At 42.7% G+C, this 25,037-nt stretch overlaps 1 protein-coding gene across 2 annotated transcripts; it reads left to right on the top strand.

Annotated features, from left to right (window-relative positions):
• The first annotated feature begins 396 nt into the window (after nucleotides 1–396).
• htra1 (Serine protease HTRA1) lies at nucleotides 397–24,826 on the top strand. 2 transcript variants are annotated; one of them, XM_014178895.2, is made up of 9 exons: nucleotides 397–1,057; nucleotides 10,956–11,055; nucleotides 12,074–12,278; nucleotides 21,631–21,825; nucleotides 22,033–22,065; nucleotides 22,422–22,536; nucleotides 23,013–23,070; nucleotides 23,167–23,262; nucleotides 24,326–24,672. In XM_014178895.2, the coding sequence occupies exons 1-9, from the start codon at nucleotides 601–603 to the stop codon at nucleotides 24,492–24,494; spliced, it is 1,428 nt and encodes a 475-aa protein (XP_014034370.1). In that variant the 5' UTR covers nucleotides 397–600; the 3' UTR covers nucleotides 24,495–24,672.
• The last annotated feature ends 211 nt before the right edge of the window (nucleotides 24,827–25,037 follow it).

The raw sequence follows: 25,037 nt of genomic DNA, 5'->3' as shown, positions 1-25,037 counted from the left end.
ATGGAAAAGTCAATGATCAACAGGCATGCAGTTGCTTCTGGCATCTTTTACTTGCAGCACAACAATAATTAGGCCTTGTCCAGTGCGGTAATTGAATCTATGGTAGGCCTACTCAATTATACACAGTGGAAATTGAAGGGCTTATGCTACTACAAGAGCAAACATGTTTTGACATATTTTCTTTGCTCAGCTGAATGAAGCAATGTATCCTATAGGAACATAGAACAGTATAAGCAGTTTGAGATGAACTCGGTAACACTCTGGCATTGTGTTTGTAAGGGGGTGGGTGGAGAAGGCATGCATGCTGCACCCTCTGCACATCAGAAGAGTCCACCAATCGCCTGTCTTGTTTATATTGCCACAACGTGCCAGTTGCCTTTATAAACTCTGGAGCCTCACAGAGAGAGTTGGAGCATCTTTGTTGACTGACAGCAGTAGACCAACAAAGCTCATTTTAGTGAAAAGCGTCTGACATTTATTTGCAAATGTATGTAACGTTTATTTATGCAGATCAAACATATTTTTGTAGCAAGTCGTAAAGTTTTAAGAGTCGTTTTTTTTGGCAACTTTGTACCTTTTTAGATACTTTAATATTTAACAATGTTTTGGTGCGTCTTCTGCGCAACTTTTATTCTTGCTCCTTTAGTTTGCGAGTCAAGAGCCAAGCGATATGTCATCGGCTGTCCAGATAAATGTGACAAATTTCTATGTCCCCCGATCCCTGCGGACTGTTTGGCCGGCGACATCCTTGACCAATGCGACTGCTGTCCGGTCTGTGCGCACGGAGAAGGTGAGGTGTGCGGCGGCACGGGGAGACTAGGGGACCCGGAGTGCGGAGAGGGCATGGACTGCTCGATATCGGACGGAATTGGGGTGTCCGCCACAGTAAGGCGTCGGGGCAAAAACGGTGTGTGCGTCTGCAAAGTTGCGGACCCGGTGTGCGGCAGTGACGGGGTGTCCTACCGAAACATCTGCGAACTGAAGAGATTGAGTAACCGGGCTCTGAAGCTTCAGCAGCCACCGGTCATCTTCATACAGAGAGGAACCTGTAGCAAAGGTATGTGTCAATGTTGGAATTCAACATAATGTATCAAAATCACTGTTTGTTTTGGTAGACCCATCAGCAAGCATGTACGATATTGTGCGTAAAACCATAACGTGTAAAAGGTGTAGGCCTAAACCAAATGGAGATATTATCCAGTGAATTGCGGTAAATTATGCTCCCTAAATAATATGTTGCAAAGAAATGAAATGAAATGACTGTAAATATGAAGGTTCAAAGGGATCTGTTTTACTGTGGCGTAAGCAGTTTGGACCCAGTGGTAGAGCCAGTTTGTCAGAATGTATCACAATCACACCCAAGACATTTAACAGTAGCCTACCAGTCAAACTAGACAGAGCTTTAGTGTGTTTAAAAAAATGTCACAAGGAGATATGTGATGTTAATGATATCATGTCTAAAAAATATCTTAAATTGTTGGTTAATAATACATTTTAATGCAGTTTGATTGACATTTCAGTGGTGTGCCTTCATGGCTGTTTTGACTTATTAAGTGACTTGTACGACTCCACATGCAGATAGTTTGATCTGAGTTGGCACAAAGCTGGCTGCAAACATCAGCTCTCAGCACTTCAGGGTCAAAACCTGTTGAAATCGGACTTTCTTGGGAACTTGGTGTATGCAGTGTAAATAAATACTGGCTTTCTGCCGATGTATATAGTTGTGATGCTTGGCCTTGAGGTATATATATCGAAAACACACACACACACACACACACACACACACACACACACACACACACACACACACACACACACACACACACACACACACACACACACACACACACACACACACACACACACACACACAGCTGTGAACACACCATTCACACCTAGATCATTTTGTGGCAGTTCGTTTTCTGCTACAGTAGAGACTCTCTGTTATAACTTGAGCCCTATCAGATTAGACAGACTACAGAGCACAGGAAGGTGAAATCTCAGCTCATTTTAGCCCCTGTCTGAACATTTGAGTATCCAACTCCTGCTCCCCATTCTTCACTCCCTCCTCCTCCTCCCCCTCCTTTTCATCCTCTTCCTCCTCCTTCTCCTCCCTCCCCTGACTTTTGAACACAAAACTCCGTCCCAGATTCTTGTTTCCCCCCTTCAGGTCAGAGGACTGGCTTACCTTGATATGAGTTTACCTCACCACCCCAAAAATAGCTGTTTCACTCAATAACCGAGCACAAGACCGCTCAGAGCTGAGTGAGGTCTCCGGGAGTTTCAGCCAAGCCAAAGATCTGGAAGGTCTCCGAGTCACAAGCTATTACATGAGCTGCTTCCACCGGTGATGTCATAGCATCTGGTCCTCATGGAGTCAGTAGATTGTATAACTCCTACCAGATGGATCCAGATCTAGGTTAAATTCTACAGTCATAGAGCCATGTTTTGTCAACCCATTTCTTCATGAGGTGACTCGTTTCGCATATGCAGTACGTGTGACTGACAGGCATGGATACAAGATCAACGAAACACTGTAGGTAGAAAGTTCACTGGGCTGGTGACTTAATACCTTTTGAATGGAAAGAAATGTGAATGAAATCTCCTACCATAACATGTTTTGAACACAACAGATTTAGTTGGTTCAAAGCAAATTGGTTAAGTTTGTTTTATTTAATTGGTAAGCTAAGTTAACTAATACTTAGTTAATACCTCTTTATTTATTTCTCTTGATGATGCTCTGTTCTCGGTTTGAGTGACACGATGGAGATCGCTGTGACCATCAGACAGTGAAAGACCATCGCCCAGACTCTGAAGAGCTGAAGGTTGATCTGAAGGTAGTCAGAGGATCCAGACTGAAATGCATCCTGCTACCCAGTGCATTCAGTAGAGGGAGAGGGGCAGCTTCCGCATGGAAAAAACGTATAAACCAGTGATGTCAAGAGCACCATGGGAATAACAGTGGATGCTGGACTAGAATGCACATGTGCAGGCATGAACACGCTGGTCACATGAATGGGCGGGGATGGATGGGTGACTGATTGACTGATCGACCAGCGTTGTTTCAAGGACGAGGGCACTAAGTTAGCCCGGCAGAGGTTTTGATCTATTGCGAAACGTGGTAGTATTTCAATAGACCCACAGATTCTGCAAGAAATCCCTCAATCATGCTAACAGTTGGAAATGAAAAATAACTTGTTGAGGTAGATTTATTCCACACAGTTGTCTTAGACTATATCTACAGTATTAGGTCATTACAATTACCCTTCCTGCCAGCCTCTGTCTTTCTATGTTCTCACTTCACTCAGAGAGTGTGATATGAGAGGGACCCATGCGGCCAGACAGCCAGCCAAGCCAAGTGTCAGTGTCATACAGTATAACTGATGGGCATTTCAGTGGGCAAGAATAGACTAGCCATGCCCTATATTCAAGAGATCTGCTAGGAGATACTCACATCTGTAAGGGTAGTGGGATATTATTTTCTCTCGCTATGTGATACAATTTAAATTTGGTGTGTGTGTGTGTGTGTGTGTGTGTGTGTGTGTGTGTGTGTGTGTGTGTGTGTGTGTGTGTGTGTGTGTGTGTGTGTGTGTGTGTGTGTGTGTGTGTGTGTGTGAGTCTGTTCTCGAGCGCGTGTGTGTCCAGAGTTTTCTGATTTCTCTCGCATATCATCCACAAAATATGTTTATAATATATGGATGATAATTCCATTATGTTTAGCTCATTGGAGTCAAATTAACATGCCACAAAACGACTTCTGTATATCTATTTCCCAACCTGCCTGTGTGTCTCTGTTCAATGTAGGCTTTCAGTGCACCAAAGAGATGGCGTGACTGTTAGTGATTAAGAAAGTCCTCCATTCACAGCATATTCTTTGATCTTTTATAAAATCGGAGGTCTTTTTATGTGATTTGATTAAAGGCCGTTTTACATGGCATGCCAGAGTGCATGTCTCTATCTGCAGGTCGGGTCGAGGGAATTGTTTTTAGGTCTGTGAAACTCCTTAGACTGAGATCATATTAATGGAACTGTTAGGACCTGTTGGATGGACACCATGTTGCCAGAGGCTAATACACCACAATGCAGAGCAAGGAGAATGTCTACGCATCATCCAGCACTGTGTCTGGCTCAATCTAGTGCTATTTAGAACCTATAAGGGTTCTTTGGCTGTCCCCATAAGAGAACCCTTTGAAGAACCCTTTTTTGGTTCCATGTAGAACCATTTTGGTTCCAGGTAGAACCGTTTTGGGTTCCTTGTAGGACCCTTTCCACAGAGGGTTCTACATGGAATCCAAAATGCTTCTGCATGGAACCAAAAAGGGTTCTCCCTGGAACCAAAAAAGGATTCTCCTATGGTTACAGCCCGAAGAACCCTTTTGTAACCCTTATTTCTAAGAGTGTAGGTGTCAGTGTGACTGTCCCTGTTGTTGTGGTTGGGGGTGATTGGGAGAGCTCAGTCCAGCCCAGTTCAGCCCATCTGCAGTGCATTATGTTTAGCCTATCATAGGTTGTGTGAGACCAAACCACACCAAATAGGGGTTTTAAAAGAACTCTTTCATCAGTTTGCGAGGTGGGTTGGAAAGGTGCTATTTATTAGAAAGAGGAAATGGAGTATAGGCCTAGAGATATTCGTTAACTGGACCGACACAGATCCAATTGGAAGAGATGAATAACCAAATAAAAAGGGGTAATTGCAGATGTTTTGCACGCACTGCAGCTGTTTCCTAACCAAAGTTGCGCAAGTTAAAATAAAGTGTAATGGTTATACAAGTTCAGATTTGAGTCACTTCCTGAGTTTTATAAGCTCAGTGAGGAGATCAGAAGACTGACCATGCTGTACAATATCGAGCCTCAAAGCGGATCTTCCAATTTCCCTATTTCAGATTGATCTGGATTCTGTCACTCACACTACCCTTGTGGATGTTATCAATAGAGTTGATTATACAGTATAGTGATGATAGGAGGCCGAATGCGCTCTTAAAAACTTCTTAGTAATCCCTTCGCGTGCCAATCCCGTTAACGGGATTGATTTGACAACACCCAGTGAAATAGCAGCGCGCCAAATTCAAAAACAGAAATACTCATAATAATAATTGATGAATCATACAAGTGTTAAACATCGGTTTAAAGATGAACTTCTTGTTAATCCAGCCACAGTGTCAGATTTCAAAAAGGCTTTACGGTGAAAGCAAACCGTGCTATTATCTGAGGACAGCACCCCATCAAACAAACACATGAAAATCACATTTCAACCCGCCAGGCGCGACACAAAAGTCAGAAATAACGATATAATTCATGCCTTACCTTTGAAGATCTTCTTCTGTTGGCACTCCAATAGGTACATTAAACATCACAAATGGTCCTTTTGTTCGATAAATTCTGTCGTTATATCTCCAAAATGTCAATTTATTTGGCGCGTGTGTTTCAGAAAATACACCGGTTCCAACTCTCGCAACATGACTACAAAGTATCTAATATAGTTACCTGTAAACTTGATCCAAACATTTCAAACAACTTTCATAATCCAACTTTAGGTATTTTTAAACATAAATAATCGATAAAATGTAAGACGGAATAAACTGTGTTCAATACAGGACGAAAACAAAGTGGAGCGAGCTTTCAGGTCGTGCGCCCCAACCACAACAGTACACTAGACTTGACCCTCGTTCTGAACAGCCATACTTCTTCATTACTCAAAGAAAAAACATCAACCAATTTCTAAAGACTGTTGACATCTAGTGGAAGCGATAGGAACTACAAGCAAGTGCCTTAGAAATCTAGATCCACATAGAAAACCCATTGAAAAGAGAGTGACCTAAAAAACAAAAGAATCCTGGATGGTTTGTCCTCGGGGTTTCACCTGCCAAATAAGTTCTGTTATACTCACAGACATAATTTTAACAGTTTTAGAAACTTTACAGTGTTTTCTATCCAAATCTACCAATTATATGCATATCCTTCTGGGCCTGAGTAGCAGGCAATCTACTCTGGGCACACTTTTCATCCGGACGTGAAAATAGTGCCCCTAGCCTTAAGAAGTTGTTTAACGGTTGTTTATAAATGTTTATACCACGGCATTGTTGAATACTTGTTTCTGATTGGCTTGAAAGGCATTGTAGAGCGTGCATTATTTCCCTATAACGCACAATATATTTGCATGGTATAATTCAATAGCTACAGTTCATTCTTACGTGTTCTATGTTTGAGCTGCTTTTTACTGCAAAATTCGAATTGAAAACATAATTGGTTGATTTCGATTTTCATAATGGCAAGCCAAGACTGATGGTTTGGTTAGCTAAAATAGCAAGTCTGTTTGTTTGGTTACCATGGCAACTACTGTAGCTATCTAGTAAACTTGCTACCTATTTCAGTGGATGTTGAACACATTTTTACCGGGCTCTGTGTGTTCTCTGGAAAATAATGGAAGGTCAGTCCCACTCCACTAGCGCGTCGTGGAACACACCTTCCACTTAATTCATTATTTTCCAGAGAACGCATAGCCCCTGTTGATTATCTCTTACGTATCGTAGAGTATACAGTATAGGGTATACAGTTGAAGTTGGAAGTTTACATACACTTAGGTTGGAGTCATTAAAACTCGTTTTTCAACCACTCCACAAATTTCTTGTTAACAAACTAGTTTGTGCATGACACAAGTAATTATTCCAACAATTGTTTACAGACAGATTATTTCACTTATAATTCACTGTATCACAATTCCAGTGGGTCAGAAGTTTACATACACTAAATTGACTGTGCCTTTAAACAGCTTGAAAAAATCCAGAAAATGATGTCATGACTTTAGAAGCTTCTGATAGGCTAATTGACATCATTTGAGTCAATTGAAGGTGTACCTGTGGATGAATTTCAAGGCCTACCTTCAAACACAGTGCCTCTTTGCTTGACATCTTGGGAAAATCTAAAGAAATCAGCCAAGACCTCAGAAAAACAATTGTAGACCTCCACAAGTCTGGTTCATACTTGGGAGCAATTTCCAAACGCCTGAAGGTACCACATTCATCTGTACAAACAATAGTATGCAAGTATAAACACCATGGGACCACGCAGCCATCATACCACTCAGGAGGAGACACGTTTCTGTCTTCTAGAGATCAACGTACTTTGGTGCGAAAAGTGCAAATCAATCCCAGAACAACAGCAAAGGACCTTGGGAAGATGCTGGAGGAAACAGGTACAAAAGTATCTATATCCACAGTAAAACGAGTCCTATATTGACATAACCTGAAAGGCCGCTCAGCAAGGAAGAAGCCACTGCTCCAAAACCGCCATAAAAAAGTCAGACTCCAGTTTGCAACTGCACATGGGGACAAAGATCGTACATTTGGAGAAATGTCCTCTGGTCTGGTGAAACTTTTTGGCCATAATGACATTCGTTATGTTTTGGAGGAAAAAGGGGGAGGCTTGCAAGCCGAAGAACACCATCCCAACCATGAAGCACGGGGTGGCAGCTTCATGTTGTGGGGGTGCTTTGCTGCAGGAGGGACTGGAGCACTTCACAAAATAGATGGCATCATGAGGTAGGAAAATTATGTGGATATATTGAAGCAACATCTCAAGACATCAGTCAGGAAGTTAAAGCTTGGTCGCAAATGGGTCTTAAAAATGGACAATGACCCCAAGCATACTTCCAAAGTTGTGGCAAAATGGCTTAAGGGCAACAAAGTCAAGGTATTGGAGCAGCCACCACAAAGCCCTGACCTCAGTCCAATAGAAAATGTGTGGGCAGAACTGAAAAAGCATCTGCGAGCAAGGAGGCCTACAAACCTGACTCAGTTACACCAGCTCTGTCAGGAGGAATGGGCCAAAATTCACCCAACTTATTGTGGGAAGCATGTGGAAGGCTACCCGAAACGTTTGACCCGAGTTAAACAATTTAAATGCAATGCTACCAAATACTAATTGAGTGTATGTAAACTTCTGACCCACTGGGAATGTGATGAAAGAAATAAAAGCTGAAATAAATAATTCTCTCTACTATTATTCTATTAAACATTTCACATTCTTAAAATAAAGTGTTGATCCTAAATGAACTAAAACAGGGAATTTTTACTGGGATTAAATGTCAGGAATTGTGAAAAACTGAGTTTAAATGTATTTGGCTAAGGTGTGTGTAAACTTCTGACTACAACTGTATATACAGTACCAGTCAAAAGTTTGGACACGCCACTCATTCAAGGGTTTTTCATTGTAGAATAATAGTGAAGACATCAAAACTATGAAATAACACATATGGAATCATGTAGTAACCAAAAAAGTGTTAAACAAATCAAAATATATTTTATATTCTAGCTTCTTTAAAGTAGCCACCCTTTGCCTTGATGCAGCTCTGCACACGCTTGGCATTCTCTCAACCAGCTTCACCTGCAATGCTTTTCCAGCAGTCTTGAAGGAGTTCCCACATATGCTGAGCACTTGTTGGCTGATTTTCCTTCACTCTGTGGTCCAACTCATCCCAAACCTTGAATTCTAAATAAATCACAGACACTGTCATCAGCAAAGCACCCCCTCACCATCAGACCTTCTCCTCCATGCTTCATGGTGGGAACCACACATGCAGAGATCCTCCGTTCACCTACTCTGCTTCTCATAAAGACACAGCAGTTGGAACAAAAATCTGAAATTTAGACTCATCTGACCAAATGACAGATTTCCACCAGTCTAATGTCCATTGCTCGTGTTTCTTGGCCCAAGCAAGTCTCTTCTTCTTATTGATGTCCTTTAGTGGTGGTTTCTTTGCAGCAATTCGACCATGAAGACCTGATTCACGCAGACTCCTCTGAACAGTTGATGTTGAGATGTGTCTGTTAATTGACCTCTGTGAAGCATTTATTTGGGCTGCAATCTGAGGTGCATTTAACTCTAATGAATTTATCCTCTGCAGCGGAGTCTGGGTCTTCCTTTCCTGTGGAGGTCCTCATGAGAGCCATTTTCATCATAGCGCTTGATGGTTTTTGCGACTGAACTCGAAGAAACTTTTTGAAATTTTCCAGATTGACTGACCTTCATGTCTTAAAGTAATGATGGACTGTCTTTTCTCATTGCTTATTTGAGCTGTTCTTGCCATAATATGGACTTGGTCTTTTACCAAATAGGGTTGTCTTCTGTATACCACCCCTACCTTGTCACAACAAAACTGATTGACTAAAATGCATTAAGAAGGAAAGAAATTCCACAAATTAACTTTTAACAAGGCACACCTGTTAATTGAAATGCATTACAGGTGACTGGCTGTGAGAATGCCAAGAGTGTGCAAAGCTGCATCAAGGCAAAGGGTGGCTACTTTAAAGAATATAGAATATAAAATATGTTTTGATATGTTTAACACTTTTTTGGTTACTACATGATTCCATATGTGTTATTTCATAGTTTAGATGTCTTCACTATTATTCCACAATGTAGAAAATAGTTAAAATAAAGAAAAACCCTTGAATGAGCAGGTGTGTCCAAACTTTTGACTGGTGCTGTATACATATATAGATTCGGGAAGTATTCATGTCTTGACTTTTTCCACATTGTCTTACATTACAGCCTTATTCTAAAATTGATTAAATAGTGTATTTTCCTCATCAATTTATACACAATACCCCATAATGACAAAGCAAAAACAGGTTTTTAGAATTTCTTGCAAATTTATTAAAAAAAAAAAAATGTAAAACTGAAATGTCAAATTTCAATAAGTATTCAGACCCTTTACTCCGTACCTTGTTGAAGCACCTTTGTCAGCGATTACAGTCTCGAGACTTCTTGGGTATGATGCTGCCACCACCATGCTTCACAGTAGGGATGATGCCAGGTTTCCTGCAGATGTGACGCTTGGTATTCATGCCAAAGTGTTCAATCTTGGTTTCATCAGACCAGAGAATCTTGTTTCTCATGGTCTGAGAGTCCTTTAGGTGCCTTTTGGCAAACTCCATGCAGGCTGTCATGTGCCTTTTACTGAAGAATGGTTTTCGTCTGGCCACTCTACCATAAAGGCCTGATTGGTAGAGTGTAGCAGAGTTGGTTGTCCTTCTGGAAGGTTCTCCCATCTCCACATAGGAACTCTGGAGCTCTGTCAGATTGACCATCGGGTTCTTGGTCACCTCCCTAACCAAGGCCCTTCTCCTCTGATTGCTCAGTTTGACCGAGCGGCCAGCTCTAGGAAGAGTCTTGGTGGTTCTAAACTTCTTCCATTTAAGAATGATGGAGGCCACTGTGTTCTTGGGGATTTTCACTGCTGCAGAAATGTTTTGGTACCCTTCCCCAGATCTGTGCCTCGACACAATCCTGTCTCGGAGTTCTACGGACAATTCCTTCAACCCCATGGCTTGGTTTTTTCTCTGACATGCACTGTCAACTGTGGGACCTTCTATAGACAGGTGTGTGCCTTTCCAAATCATGTCCAATCAATTGAATTTACCACAGGTGGACTCCAATCAAGTTGGAGAAACATCTCAAGGATGATCAATGGAAATAGGATGCACTCAGGTCAATTTCGAGTCGCATAGCAAAGGGTCTGAATACTTATGTAAATAAGGTATTTCTATATATTTTTTTTATAAATGGGCAAACATTTATAAAAACCTGTTTTCGCTTTGTCATTATGGGGTGTTGTGTGTAGATTGATGAGGAAAATGATGTATTTAATACATTTTAGAATGAGGCTGTAACATAACAAAATGTGGAAACAGTTAAGAGGTCTAAATACTTTCTGAATGAAGTGTATATGTATATATAGTTTAGTGCTCAGACTTTGAACAAACATTTTATACAGATAGATACAGTGGACTGGTCCTTTCCAAGCCAAAATAATCATTTTCCCCCCAGAAATTTCAGGGCTTGTATGAGATACCCTATCATATCAGGGCTTGTGGCAACATAGTATAACCCTGAACTAATTCCCCTGTATGTATTTGATGATTTGTTAATAGTGTGTTTCTGGAATTTTTTCTCAGGCCAGGAGAATCCAGACAGTCTGCGCCACAGATATAACTTCATCGCTGATGTGGTGGAGGAGATCGCTCCCGCTGTGGTTCATATTGAACTTTACCGCAAGTAAGGACCTCCCCTCTACACACACACACACACACACACACACACACACACACACACACACACACACACACACACACACACACACACACACACACACACACACACACACACACACACACACACTGACCACAGCAGATTTACAGGTATCTGGGCCGTATTCATAAAGCGTCTCCAAGTTCGAATGCTGATCAAGGATTAGGTCCTCCGTTTCTTATTCATTATCATTTAAAAGTCACAACATATCCTAGATCAGCACTGCTATACTCTGAGACACTTTGTGAATACGGGCTCAGGTATCTGATGCTGTTTTTCCCAGTAAAACTTATGACAACAAAGTTACCAACTATTACCCTAAGCAATTATATTGAGGTGGAGGGAGTGTTAGACAAATAAATACCTATATTTAGTACTGTAGATGTCAGGTCAGATCTCCTGCCTTGCACAGCTGTGTATATAGTTGTCAGCCTGACAAAGTGGATCCTGTTGTAGCCATAAGGAGACAAATATGCTCCCCGGCCCTCCTGTTAATAAACACGTCATCAGGTAATTTGTTCAAGTGATCTTCAAGAGGAATTGCCATGAGCAAAATCCCGGTGTATGTTTGGCAGTAGTAGCATGTGGTCTCCTCATGAACATGTGGACTTACACATATTTTCAGAACAGTTCTTCTACTTGTATGTGTTTTAGGTGCAAACAGATAAATAATGCTTCCCTGTTGCCCCGTTTCCCCGTCTCACCCTCTGTCCCCCTGTCTCACCTTGTCTCCCTGTCTCACCCGCTGTCTCCCTGTCTCACCCTCTGTCCCCCATCTTACCTTGTCTCTCTGTCTCACCCGCTGGCTCCCTGTCTCACCCTCTGTCCCCCCCGTCTCACCTTGTCTCTCTGTCTCACCCGCTGGCTCCCTCTCTCACCCTCTGTCCCCCTGTCTCACCTTCACTCTTTGTCTCACCCTGTGTCTCCCTGTCTCACCCTCTGTCCTCCTGTCTCACACTCTGTCTCCTGTCTGTCCTCTCCCCAGGATGGTGTTCTCTAAGCGTGAGGTGGCGGTGGCCAGCGGGTCTGGCTTCGTGGTGTCAGAGGACGGCTTGATTGTGACCAACGCCCACGTGGTGGCCAATAAGCACCGGGTGAAGGTGGAGCTGAAGAGTGGCGCCACCTTCGACGCCAAGATCACAGACGTGGACGAGAAGGCAGACATTGCCCTCATCAAGATCGACACCCCGGTATGGCCTGTTACCTCTCTCGATGCCTCTCTTCTCCAGCCATCTCTGAATTCACTGGTGCTTATTGTTATTTTTTTTACAAGCTCTTCTGTTTACATTTTACATTTACATTTCCGTCATTTAGCAGACGCTCTTATCCAGAGCGACTTACATCAACTTCGCTTTTCTCTCTCTCTTTAACTCCCTCCTTCCCTATCTAGCTCGCCATCTTGATCTCACTCGTGCACTTGCCCTCTCCCTTTCCATCTCTTTCTCTGAGATGATGCCAGAGAACAGGAATGCAATGGAGAGATTAAGAGCGGCTATTAATGGAGTAGACAAATACGTCTAACATAAGTGTCTTTTTTAGATAGTCTTTCATCTGCCAACACAGACGGGATTCATTTATTTATGGCCGACAAATTCCTGCATGAAAAAATGGTCTTCATAACATTCTTGGAGCAGGCCAGGTTTAATATATTAGCATGGCGGGATTGTTGATATAGGGCGCCTCAGCAACGAGCATTATTTATTGTAAAAACGGTGAAAAACGTTCAAGAGCAGGAGGGTCTTTTTGTGCTATGATTTAGATGTAATTTACTGTTTTTAACCTTGCTAGCACACGCTACCGCCCTCCAACACTCAAGTGTTGTTTTAGCAGTATGCTTAGGGTTATTGTCCTGCTGGAAGGTGAACCTCCGTCCCAGTCTCAAATCTCTGGAAGACTGAAACAGGTTTCCCTCAAGAATTTCCCTGTATTTAGCGCCATCCATCATTCTTTCAATTCTGACCAGTTTCCCAGTCCTTGCCGATGAAAAACATCCCCACAGCATGATGCTGCCACCACCATGCTTCACTATGGGGATGGTCTTCTCGGGGTGATGAGAGGTGTTGGGTTTGTGCCAGACATAGCGTTTTCCTTGATGGCCAAAAAGATCAATTTTAGAGTTCCTTCTTCCATTTGTTTGGGGAGTCTCCCACATGCCTTTTGGCGAATGTGTTTTTTTCTTTAAGCAATGGCTTTTTTCTGGCCACTTCCGTAAAGCCCAGCTCTGTGGAGTGTACGGCTTACAGTGGTCCTATGGACAGATACTCCAATCTCCGCTGTGGAGCTTTGCAGCTCCTTCAGGGTTATCTTTGGTCTCTTTGTTGTCTCTGATTAATGCCCTCCTTGCCTGATCCATGAGTTTTGGTGGGCGGCCCTCTCTTGGCAGGTTTGTTGTGGTGCCATATTCTTTCCATTTTTTAATAATGTATTTAATGGTGCTCCGTAGGATGTTCAAAGTTTCGAGATTTTTTTTTTTATAACCCAACCCTGATCTGTACTTCTCCACAACTTTGTCCCTGACCTGTTTGGAGAGCTCCTTGGTCTTCATGGTGCCACTTGCTTGGTGGTGCCCCTTGCTTAGTGGTGTTGCAGACTCTGGGGCCTTTCAGAATAGGTGTATATATACTGAGATCATGTGACGGATCATGTGACACTTAGATTGCACACAGGTGGACTTTATTTAATGAATCATGTGACTTCTGAAGGTAATTCGTTGCACCATGTCTTATTTAAGGGCTTCATAGCAATGGGGGTGAATACATATGCACGCACCACTTTTCCATTTTTAATTTCTTAACATTTTTTGAAACAAGTAATTTTTTTCATTTCACTTCACCAATTTTGACTATTTTGTGTATGTCCATTACATGAAATCCAAATAAAAATCAATTTAAATTACAGGTTGTAATGTAACAAAATAGGAAAAACGGCAAGGGGATGAATACTTTTGCAAGGCACTGTATATCCTGTACATGTCTCGGTCTCCGTGAACTTTAGAGGAAGCCTGAACATCAATGTTAAACGACTGATCCTCTTTAGCACAAATTATAGTCCTCCATTGCATAGCCTATTGACAATGATGAAACATGTTTTCTGGAAATGCATAAATATTTTCAGCGATGCTATCTGCACACTGTATAATTATGGCCCTTGGGACTCGGCTGAGGATGTTCACTAATCTTAATACATGACCACAGTTGGACTGAGGTTAGATAGGCAGGAGAGTGGCGCTAAGGCTGATATCAGAGGGAAAACATGTATAGTGAATAGACTGTTACGTGATAGAGTTGATAGCTGTCGTACTGTTGAAGTTTTCTATGGAGGACAGATAGGTACAGTACATAAGGTTACAGGGAACCTTGCCAAAGTTACTCATTCCTAAGGAAAGAACGAACATCAAGCAGCCTATAATAAATACTGGTTGGGGAAATGTGTCCATGTTTAAATGTCACTAAGTGAATTCCTATGGATGAGTCACTTCCAAATGCTGTGTACGGTTCTGTCAAACTACAGGAGTGCCATGGTTAATCATAGTCCACACAACAAGAGAAGCCTTTGTTTTTCTGGCTATGGCTCTCTGTTGTTGTGGTGGCTAGGTTTTTATGTGGTTCATGTGATCTTCTGCGCTGTGTCATTGGAAGACAGTTCACACAAAAACAGACCTGCGATGTAGTATCTCCCTTGTAGTCTAGTACTTCATCTTCTGCAAGACGCCTCGACCAATATTATACCCTCTTACCATCATAAAAGATGGCACTTTTTGAAAATCCTTCCGTTCTTCATGTCTGCAGGGTGTCTTTGTTCAGCAGAAATTCTAGTCTAGATTTGGTAATCGTCCAACATGGATTCTATGGGCACAAAGGGCCATTGATTCTATTCCCTCAATGCCATCAAGCTTGGATGATGGCAAAGAACTGCATCCATTAGAGTATATTGTTACCATGCTCATTAATCAAACATCTACATTAACATATAATTGTAGGGGCCCTCAACTGACCTTTTCATTTCCCCGGATCTGTACAGTACAGAACATTTCCTGGGGCCATGCATCCTGCATCCAGGAGGATAAGGTTCCTAACTGTGCTACATAACCACCATCTGGAGGGCATTACCCATCATACTGAATGAACTGCCTTGAGCTCTCTGTGCAGTAGCAGTACATGCTATACCACTGCTTCACATCTGTCAAAGGACCCTTCTACAATTTCCCTCTTAAAACCTTTCCCTCTTAAAACCTCTTAAAACCTTTACAGGATCGCTGTTAATCTAACTGCACTGTCCAATTTACAGTGGCTATTACAGTGAAAGAATACCATGCTATTGTTTGAGGAGAGTGCACAGTTATGAACATGAAAATGTATCAATAAACCAATTAGGCACATTTTGGCAGACATGATACAACATTTTTAACAGGGATGCAATGGATCATTGGATCAGTCTAAAACTTTGCACACACACTGCTAAATTGCGCCTAAACTGGAATAATGGACTATGGCCTTTCTCTTGCATTTCAAAGATGATGGAACAGATCTAATGTGTTATATTCTCCTACAATCATTTCACATTTCCACAAACTTCAAAGTGTTTGCTTTCAAATGATACCAAGAATATACATATCCTTGCTTCAGGTCCTGAGCTACAGGCAGTTAGATTTGGGTATGTCATTTTAGGCGCAAATTGAAAAAAAGGGTCTGATCCTTAAGAGGTGTGATCTTCACCTGAAATAGCCTCAAATAAACCAGATCTGTTTATATGAAGGCCATTGAGTAGTCAGATGTACTGTAAAGAGGAAGATCCTGGTGCCATGTGGTTCACAGGTGGAGGCTTATTACTGTATGCATTAATGTTAGATAATGGTTACGAAGAGCTTGTTTCCGCTGGTAAGCAAAGAGATTCTGTCCAACTCTGTGGCCAGAGTTAACCCTCTGTTACACTGATACTGTTGACAATGACAGCCTGAAATCTAACTTGAAGTTTGCGTGCGTTACGTAACGAGAGTTTTCACATCAATCATTCATTGATGTCAATGAGATATTTCACAGACATCAAGTTAAGATACGGTCTGAAGACCATGTTGAGAAACTTTGTTGAATCTTCTTGACAGAGACAGAGTCGTCTCAACAGCCCCGCACAGATGCCGGAGTATGGTGAATCAATCGAAAACATGGATAAAGTAAACAAGTTTTAGGTAAACTAAACAGCTGTTAAACCTCTACCACACAGTCGTCTCTCCATCCAGCAGATGTTGTCTTTATCCTGCTACACCTTTTCCATGTTCCATGACTAATCCAATAAGCTATAAAAAAGAATAGAGTTGCACACTCTATGTATAAACTCCCAGTAATTCTAAGGCACGGTGATGCCGAAACGTTGGTGATTTACCAAATAAATGACTGGGAGTTTACATCAAATCATTTTTTCTGGGTGTGCGCCAGCACATGTTTTCTATTCGACCATGACTAATCCAAACCACAGAGAAGAGGAGGGCCCAGCCCATCCCAGCCCATAGGCAGACTCTTCATACCTGTGGTTTTATCCACCTAGTCAATTTGTGCCAATCAAACAAGTTCAAAGAGAGAGATGGAACATTTTTTTGTTGTGACACTGGCATCAACAAAGTCATCACTCAGTCGGAGTGTCTCATCCTTGCATTCTTTCAGGGGTTCTGTCTTGTCCATCTCATGTGGAGCCCTTAACATCCATCTCTCTCCATGGCGTGCGGTAAGACTTCGAAACCAGGGTAAAGCCTGCACTCTACTTAAGAGGACATTTGTAACATATGTGTCATTCAACTGGACTGGAGTCTGTTAGACACAAGAGAGGCAAGCTCTAGTGGTGTGGAACAGAGATGAAAGACATCCCAAAACATGCCTCCGCCGGACGCTGGCATTCCCAGGCTTGTGTTTCTCTCTTGGCTCTGAATGATGCCTTTGGGGCTGTATTGCACCCTCAGGGAAATGAAGATTTCAGGAAAAAAAGATTGCCCGATTGAAAATCTCTGGGAGATTTTGTGTAGGACTGTTAAGTCCTCAGTGACATTGTCTGGAGGGATTTGCTGTATCTCTTATTAACTGGAAAGAAAAAGTGACATGGTAAGTTTGTCTAGAACGGCTAAGTCCATAGCAACAAACAGTTGAGAGCAACAAATAGAGTCAGGTCCTGAAAACGTAATCCCAGAGTCTGAGTGTTTGCATATGATTTACTGACCTTGCTCCTGATCTAGGAACAGCCAGTCACAGGCTGTTTCATCTGCCTGGACTGAAAATGGACATTCTAGTCAAAATCTGGCATTGATGAACCTTTATTGGAATGGGTTATATAAGTGTGTGAGTGTGTGTGTTTGTTTTTCCCCATTTCAGCAGCCTCAGAGAGCATTTGTCATCGGTTGAAAGTTGGTTTGAGGAAAGATCACATCAGCAGAAAGAAGGGAAATTATGAATCACTTCAGATGCTCTTCCTTGCTATGGTCGGTGCCAGAAAGGAACCAATCAAAGAAAACACACTATCAAGTACGATGGCCCCATTTCTTATTGTTTGGCCATTTTCCCATTTGGCTTTCCTCAGACAGGAGACAGCCAGACTGGCGTAAACCCCTTAGGAACCTTGTCCAGGTCAGTCACAGACGGGTCCTGTGGACTAATAGAGTTATGACAGACTTCAATCTTATTTTCAGAGGAAGCCTTCTCTCTCACCATGCATGATTGTCTCAATGTGAAGAACAGCTCCTGCCTGGGGACAGGAAGGGTTTTTACACTAGAGGAAGTGGAATAGATGTTTGCCAGACTGGAGAGCCACACAAGGAGAGAGAGAGGGGGCTGTGGGAACACTGTACACTCAGCTGTGGCCTTAGCAGATAAAAGAGTCTCTGCTGGCCCATATGCAAGCAGAGACAGAATATTGTGTAGAGTGTGCAGGTGCGTGCGTGTGTGTGTGTGTGTGTGTGTGTGTGTGTGCATGTTTGAGGGGTGTGTCTGGAGCATTGCAGGCTTCTTTCTGTGCCACCTTGTTGTGAATCCTCTCAGGCCCTTGCTAACTCCTGGATGCTGCTCAATAGCTTGTGACTTTTTATGTGGTTTGCAACAGCAAGTTTCGACATCATAAATCCACTTCTGAAGAGTTTCTTATCATTTGTCTCTGATAAAGTCTGACAATGGACTGTGTTTGCATGTGTAACGGACTTAATAACGTACCGTAAGCTCACTCCACAGCTAGCTTGAAATGTCGCAGATGGAGCCATCTAATTGTGGCCTTTTGATTGGCTCAACCTGTTGGAACATGGTCAAGGAGGGCAGTCACGTGTGTTAGCAAAGCAGAGGTCCCGAGTTCGAACCAGGTATGAACCGCAATGGCGGTGGAAGTGGTACTCGCTAAGCAAGCAATCTGACGTCCATAACATGAGCGCGTACTTGTGTATGTGAGTGCGCACAGCTAGAAGTAATTATGAGAAGGGAGGAAAAGTAAGGTCCTCCCTTTCCTGGCAGGAGAACGTAGCAGTAGCAGAATGAGTTTTCCAAAAGGATGTGTGATTGACCTTGAATACAGACTGGTACATCTGGGATAAAACAGGGTGTATACTACCTCTTTGACAGCTTTATTGTGTTGTTCATCCCAAATGGAACACAAGCTGCTTTTCAAAATGTACTTTTTGGAATGTTTGCAAACAATTTGACGATAGACAGTATTTAACATGCAGTTCTGGATTTACTGTATGTGTATAACACTCTTTGCTTTTATTGGCAATCACAGTCCTGTAGTCTATGATTTATAGTATATTATAAACTGGGTGGTTCGAGCCCTGAATGCTGATTGGCTGACAGCCGTGGAATATCAGACAGTATACCATGGGTATGACAAAACATTTATTTTTACTGCTCTAATTACGTTGGTAACCAGTTTATAATTGCAATAAGGCACCTTGGGGGTTTGTGGTACAGTATATGGCCAATATACCACAGCTAAGGGCTGTATCCAGGCAATCCGAGTTGCATCGTGCATAAGAACAGCCCTTAGCCATGGTACATTGGCCATATACTACACCCCCGAGGTGCCTTATTGCTTAATTGTGTCTTTTATATTTAATTTCAGCATTAATCAGCACTGAGCAAATCAATCTACAGTAACTCTGTGGGTGGTCTGACTTTTCAGTCCCCATTGGCTCAGGTCCAGACACATAGATACAAACACAAACACGTCCAGGCCTGACAGACCAAGCTCACACACAAACACACAAACACTTTGCCAACAGGTGCCTCGTCAATCACCTTAGCAGCAACAGACAGCAGCATTGACTAATGGCTCTCTTTCTGCAGAAGACTTCCATATCTGACACTCCCCCCGCAGCCCCCCTACAGCCTAGCCATTGTCCCCTGACCCCCCTTGACCCCCCTGACAGCCTGGTCATTTCCACTGGCACACACAGACCTGTCTCTCACCATTCCACACTGGCACTGTATCAGACTCAGCAGCAAATGTAATCCCAGTCACTGAGAGTTGACCGAGGTCAACTACTAACAAGGGAGCTCAAAAACGTTAGGAAAAAATGCAAATGTGCACCAGCGATAAGTCTTGGGTCCTGTTACTCAATTTAATACTCAAGGACAGACAAGTAGTTTTCCTGCCCTGCATCCCTGCATTCGCTATATAGTGCACTACTTTTGACCAGAGCCCTATGGGCACTATAGGGAATAGGGTGTAATTTGAGACAGAACCAAAGACAGACCATGTGTAGCCTTGCTAGCAAATATTTCATAATTGCATCTCACAACCGCAGTAATTATTTTATTTTCCAAGGTAATTCCGTACAGTGCATGGAGGGTATTTTACAGGATGTTTGCGAGAGGCGTGCCTCTGCACGTCTTCACAGTTAGACTGGTGTGTGGGTGGATTGAGTTCATTGCGTTGGGTGCTTGTTGGGACTGGGGGGGGGACTGGGGGGGGGGGACCAGCTGTCTCGAGCGGATGAAGGAGGATGATGGAGGAGGGTGGAGGGGGATGGAAGGGTTGGAGGGGGATGGAGGAGGGGAGACGCGTGATCTGATAATGCCTCTGTGAGCACAACACCGTGGATTGCAAAACACTTCCTGTCTGTCAGTCTGTCTCTCACTGCCTGGAGAAAACAGTGGCACTCAAAGCCATCGTCCTGACTAGACTAGAGCGATACGCACCAGATACCTTAAGACTCTGCAGATTGAAGTATATAGCGCATGGTACTGTACTATACATGAGTTGTTTGCCTCTGGAGGTAGATATAATCCTGAGATACTGTATCTTTTCAAACTTATTCTGATGCCATTAGCTTGGGAGTTCTATTGTCCTGATCTATACCTGGCTGGATCTAAAGTGTAATACTGTCATTTTGTTTCTTGTCATCTACTGATTTCATGGACTCCCTACGCTCATTTGAGGAATTACTAGGAAATGTTTAGTAAGTGGAATCTTGATCAAGTGATGGCCAGGCCACATCCGCAGTGTATCCCACAGGAAACTCAGATTCCAGCCTTGTGTATGATAATAATTCACTAAGATGGCCTGTGCTAGATGGTGTATGACTGTGTGTGTACGGTATCTTACAGTATGTGTGTAACAACAACAGAGACAAAACTGCCCAACTACAAATATACAGTAGTATTATAGTACTCTTATAGTAGTACTATAGTATTATCCCACTGTGTGTATGTAAAAGAAAATCCTAGACTCTGTAACCCAGTAAGTGTGACAGTGTGACAGATGAGTGGCAGAAAGACACATTGGCAGACATGTCACCATGTGCCAAAAGCCATTCCTCCCAGTCCCATTCCATCCACCTGACCCCCTTCCTGGAATGTGTTCGTTTATCCGACTTCCAGCCCATCTGGTAGAGTGCTTAGGGCTGTCGGCCAGGGAGCGGCCTGCTATTCCTGTGTCAGGTCTGGATGTCAGGTCTGGATTCCTGGAGCACTGAGCCCAGGGTGTCGGGGGGGGGGCAATGGTTCCTCTCCTCATATACTGTGACTGTATCCTCATCGCAACGTTCCCTGACCCCGCTGCCCTGTCCTCTCCTATTAATATCAAGGTCTGGTGTAACCTAGCCACAACCTACCATAGATCCAACCGTAGAACTCAATCCATTCTCCGGTCATTGTTGATGGATTTTGTCTATTGCAGATTGTGCCATTGAGATGGATGAAGTGGTAGTTCACTGCCTTGATATGTTTTCAGAAAGCATGCAGAGTATGCCGACGTCATGGCATATCGTAGCTTCAGGCATCACAACTTCCTTTCGATAGATTTTTGTGGAACTTTATGTTGACTCCCCATATGCATTTCAACTGGCGCTGGGCTATTTCTGTGGTACATAAACAAACAGAATGTAGCAAAGGCACTTCAGGTGTGTTTCCAAAGAGGGGTGGTCTTGTTACCGTAGATACCGTACGCGTTGTTTCTGTTCAGAACGCACAGTACATTTCTACCTGCAATATGTTTCTTTGTCCTCGTTTTTTGTAACGATCACAGGATAAATCTATGTGAACCTCTTGACTGATCTGAGTCCTGTGTCCCTTTGTTTAGATGAAACTGCCGGTGCTGCTGCTGGGTCGTTCAGCTGACCTGAGGCCTGGTGAGTTTGTTGTGGCCATCGGCAGCCCCTTCTCCCTGCAGAACACGGTCACCACAGGTATCGTCAGCACCACCCAAAGAGGAGGCAAGGAGCTTGGCCTGAGGAACTCTGATATGGAATACATCCAGACGGACGCTATCATCAACGTGAGTGACACACACACACACACACACACACACACACACACACACACACACACACACACACACACACAGCTGTGATCTATATCAGCACAGGGCATTTAGTTGTGGAACGCCCAACAGTAGCTCCTCCTTATTTTCCCCATTACACAGGAAGGAAGTGTAGATCTACCATCTGATCATCCCTTTAACCTGAATGCTGTTCCTTTTCAGTATGGGAACTCTGGCGGACCCCTGGTCAATCTGGTAAGATATCATTTGTTATTGATAGGGATTGCGTCTCTTAGAATATGTTTCATGTAAATCTATGAGACGTCTGGAGGATGTATTTGAATAAAGACGCCTCCGAAGGGGCATAGATAAGGCTCTATGAATCCATATGTAAACCTTGGCAAGCAGTTACACGTTACAGCATTTAGCGATAGCACCATTGTTTTTATTCACATAAGTAAAGACCTATGTTTCCTCAAAAGCAGCGTTTAGTAGGTTTTATTCGAAAACGTGGTATTTAATACATATCAGTGGAGCTAAATTAGCTGTTAGAGTGAAAGTGGGACTAGACTAAGAGACCAGGTGTGTGTGTGTGTTGTTTCTGTCTTCAGGACGGAGAGGTGATTGGGATCAACACACTGAAGGTGACAGCAGGAATCTCCTTCGCCATCCCCTCAGACAAGATCCGTCAGTTCTTGGCAGAGTCCCACGGCAGACAATCTAAAGGTAGGGCTGTGACGATTACGGATGTTTAGGTAACAATTCATTGTCATTTAAATTGCCAAAGGTGTTGTCATAATTGTCTTTTTTTTTGTGGAAAAAAGGTTTTGAGCTTGTAATGCGTCATACGTTAATGCACATTTGAAAATGACCTACGGCATACCTAATGAATACAACTCAGCTTTGGTGACACCCCCGTTTAAAGAAACAAATGGTTTAGACTGCTATTGGGTTATTTCTATCTACTTGAAAATAAAGTTGAAACCCCCCACTCATAAAAATGCATGTATTAAGACGATTAAGACAACTTATTTGTACTTTTACGGTTATTGTCCGTAATTGTCGGTTAGACGACTATACGAATATTGTGCTAGACCTATCTAAAGGTTCACACCCGTGGCTTTGATCAGGTACTGCTTATTACATGTTCAATGTTTATCATCTTGATAATGCTTATGTAGTATTTATCCTCTTTTCTTTAGGTAGATTATTACCAAAGAAGAAGTATATCGGTGTGAGGATGATGACTCTCACTACAACGTAAGTTTCAGCCAGCCAGGTTCATCTTGTGAATTCAATTCTTCCAAATACCTGTGGCACATTAAACACTTATCTCTCTATTTTCATTGGTCATAGGCTTGCAAAGGAGCTGAAGGAGAGAACATCAGACTTCCCTGATGTTACCTCAGGGGCATATGTCATCGAGGTCATCCCAAAAACACCAGCTGAGACGTAAGTAGTAGTTTACTGAAAACTGAACCAGAAGTCTGTGGACCGACTCAAATCAGTACAAACATGAGCCAACAGTTAAAGTCTGTGACCTTCGATTAGGACAGGAGCATTTGAGGACTCCTTTGGTAGTTGGCTAAAGGCTTCCGCATGCTTCGGTTCGGCTGGCGCTGTTTGTCCATCTTGAGATGCCGTAGTCAGAAATCTGTCATTTATTTGGACATTTTTGCAGAGGAGACCTTAGTCGTTCAATTTTACATCTAAGATGTTTGGTGCAATATTTGTCAAGTGAAAAAATGTGTGTTAAAATGAGTCAACAATCGTTGAATTACAACAAACACATTTCCACTGTTGACCATTGACCGACGACAGGGTGTAGGCTTCGGCTCCCGAGCTTTGTCTTGCCTTGAGAAAATGTTTTGTGTGCACCAACACCCGAAAAAAATCGTTGCGGAAGACCAAAATGAACAAAAACATTACAAATTGTCATACTATAAGCACAAACTGTTTCGGATAGGAAGCATGCGGACGTCTGTAGTCTCTTTTAGTCTCAGAAAGGTTGCTTGGAGTTCATTGTCCTTTGGTCTTAAAAATAGACCGGCCTCATAGCACAATGAATTAGCATTTCATGACCACATAAACAGCATGATAGGGCAGTCTATCTAGGTTACTCACTCCTACAGAATGCACTGTCTTTGTATATTTTTTGTGGCCACATAAAATAATTTGTGCTGAGGCAGCAGTCTCCCACTGAAGGAAAAGAATGGCTTTCCTTTTGACTGATGGGTATTTGTGGTAACGAGGGCGCTTCGATTTTTCATAGACTATGGTCAGATTTTGTTTCTCACAGTGTCTAAAAAGAATGTTACTGCTTCTGTAAGTTCATTTAGCTTTTTTTGGAATGGGAAAACTCTTTCTTCACAGACGTAAGAGGGCCTATTTATATTCTGTGGGTTGAAACCTAATGGTATACACTTCTTAGAGAGTCTTACGTACACTACTTTATATCAGTAAAGCACGTTTTCTTTGTTGCTACATGCTCCTAACTCCTCTCTCCTCTCCACAGAGGTGGCCTGCAGGAGAGTGACGTCATAATCACCATCAACAGCCAGCGAATCACCTCGGCCAGTGATGTCAGCAGCTCTATCAAGAGGGACGACACGCTGCGAATGGTGGTCCGGCGGGGGAACGAGGACATCATGCTCACCGTCGTCCCCGAGGACATTGACCCTTGACCTCTCAGCAACCACGAGCTGGTTCTCAGTGTTTAAAACCACGGACTTAAACCGGTTGTGTGTCTGGATCCACACCCTACCATAGAACCTGTAACTACGGGTGCTCTTCGCTCTCAGTGAAACTGATTATTGTTTTATACTCTACTAACGTCCTTGCACAGAAAACCCACCTCAATCAGATAGAAAAGTGGGTGTCACAGATTACCGTAGTTTTGTAGTTGTTTTTGTTGCTGTTGATATTATGGTTTTTTTTTATTGTATTTTAATTGCATTTCTCTTGATATGTTTTGACGACAATTTCACAGAGGGAATAAAAAGATTTTGAAAAAAAAGTGGTGTTCATTACTGTTCTGAAAATCCTAACTCTGACTACATGAATGTTGACAGTTGAACTATACACATCTAGTAAAGTCACACAATAACCCAGCGTACACATCCAGCTTGGCTGCTCTACACACTGTCCGGCTGCTCCCTCTGTATGGTTTGGGAGCTGGACCGCCTGTATGCCATTGCTCAGCCAATAGGGGAGAAGAATACTGCTAA

Source organism: Salmo salar, chromosome ssa28, assembly GCF_905237065.1.
Source record: "Salmo salar chromosome ssa28, Ssal_v3.1, whole genome shotgun sequence".
Classification (NCBI taxonomy): domain Eukaryota; kingdom Metazoa; phylum Chordata; class Actinopteri; order Salmoniformes; family Salmonidae; genus Salmo; species Salmo salar.
The sequence above is the reverse complement of the archived record's forward strand: the minus strand, read 5'-3'. Positions and strand labels throughout refer to the sequence as shown.

Coding starts and splice junctions, on each gene's coding strand:
- htra1 (XM_014178895.2), top strand. CDS start 601: ATGTTTTGGTGCGTCTTCTGCGCAACTTTTATTCTTGCTCCTTTAGTT. Junction 22,537..23,012: donor CCACGGCAGACAATCTAAAG/GTAGGGCTGTGA, acceptor TCTTTTCTTTAG/GTAGATTATTACCAAAGAAG. Junction 23,263..24,325: donor CCAAAAACACCAGCTGAGAC/GTAAGTAGTAGT, acceptor TCCTCTCCACAG/AGGTGGCCTGCAGGAGAGTG.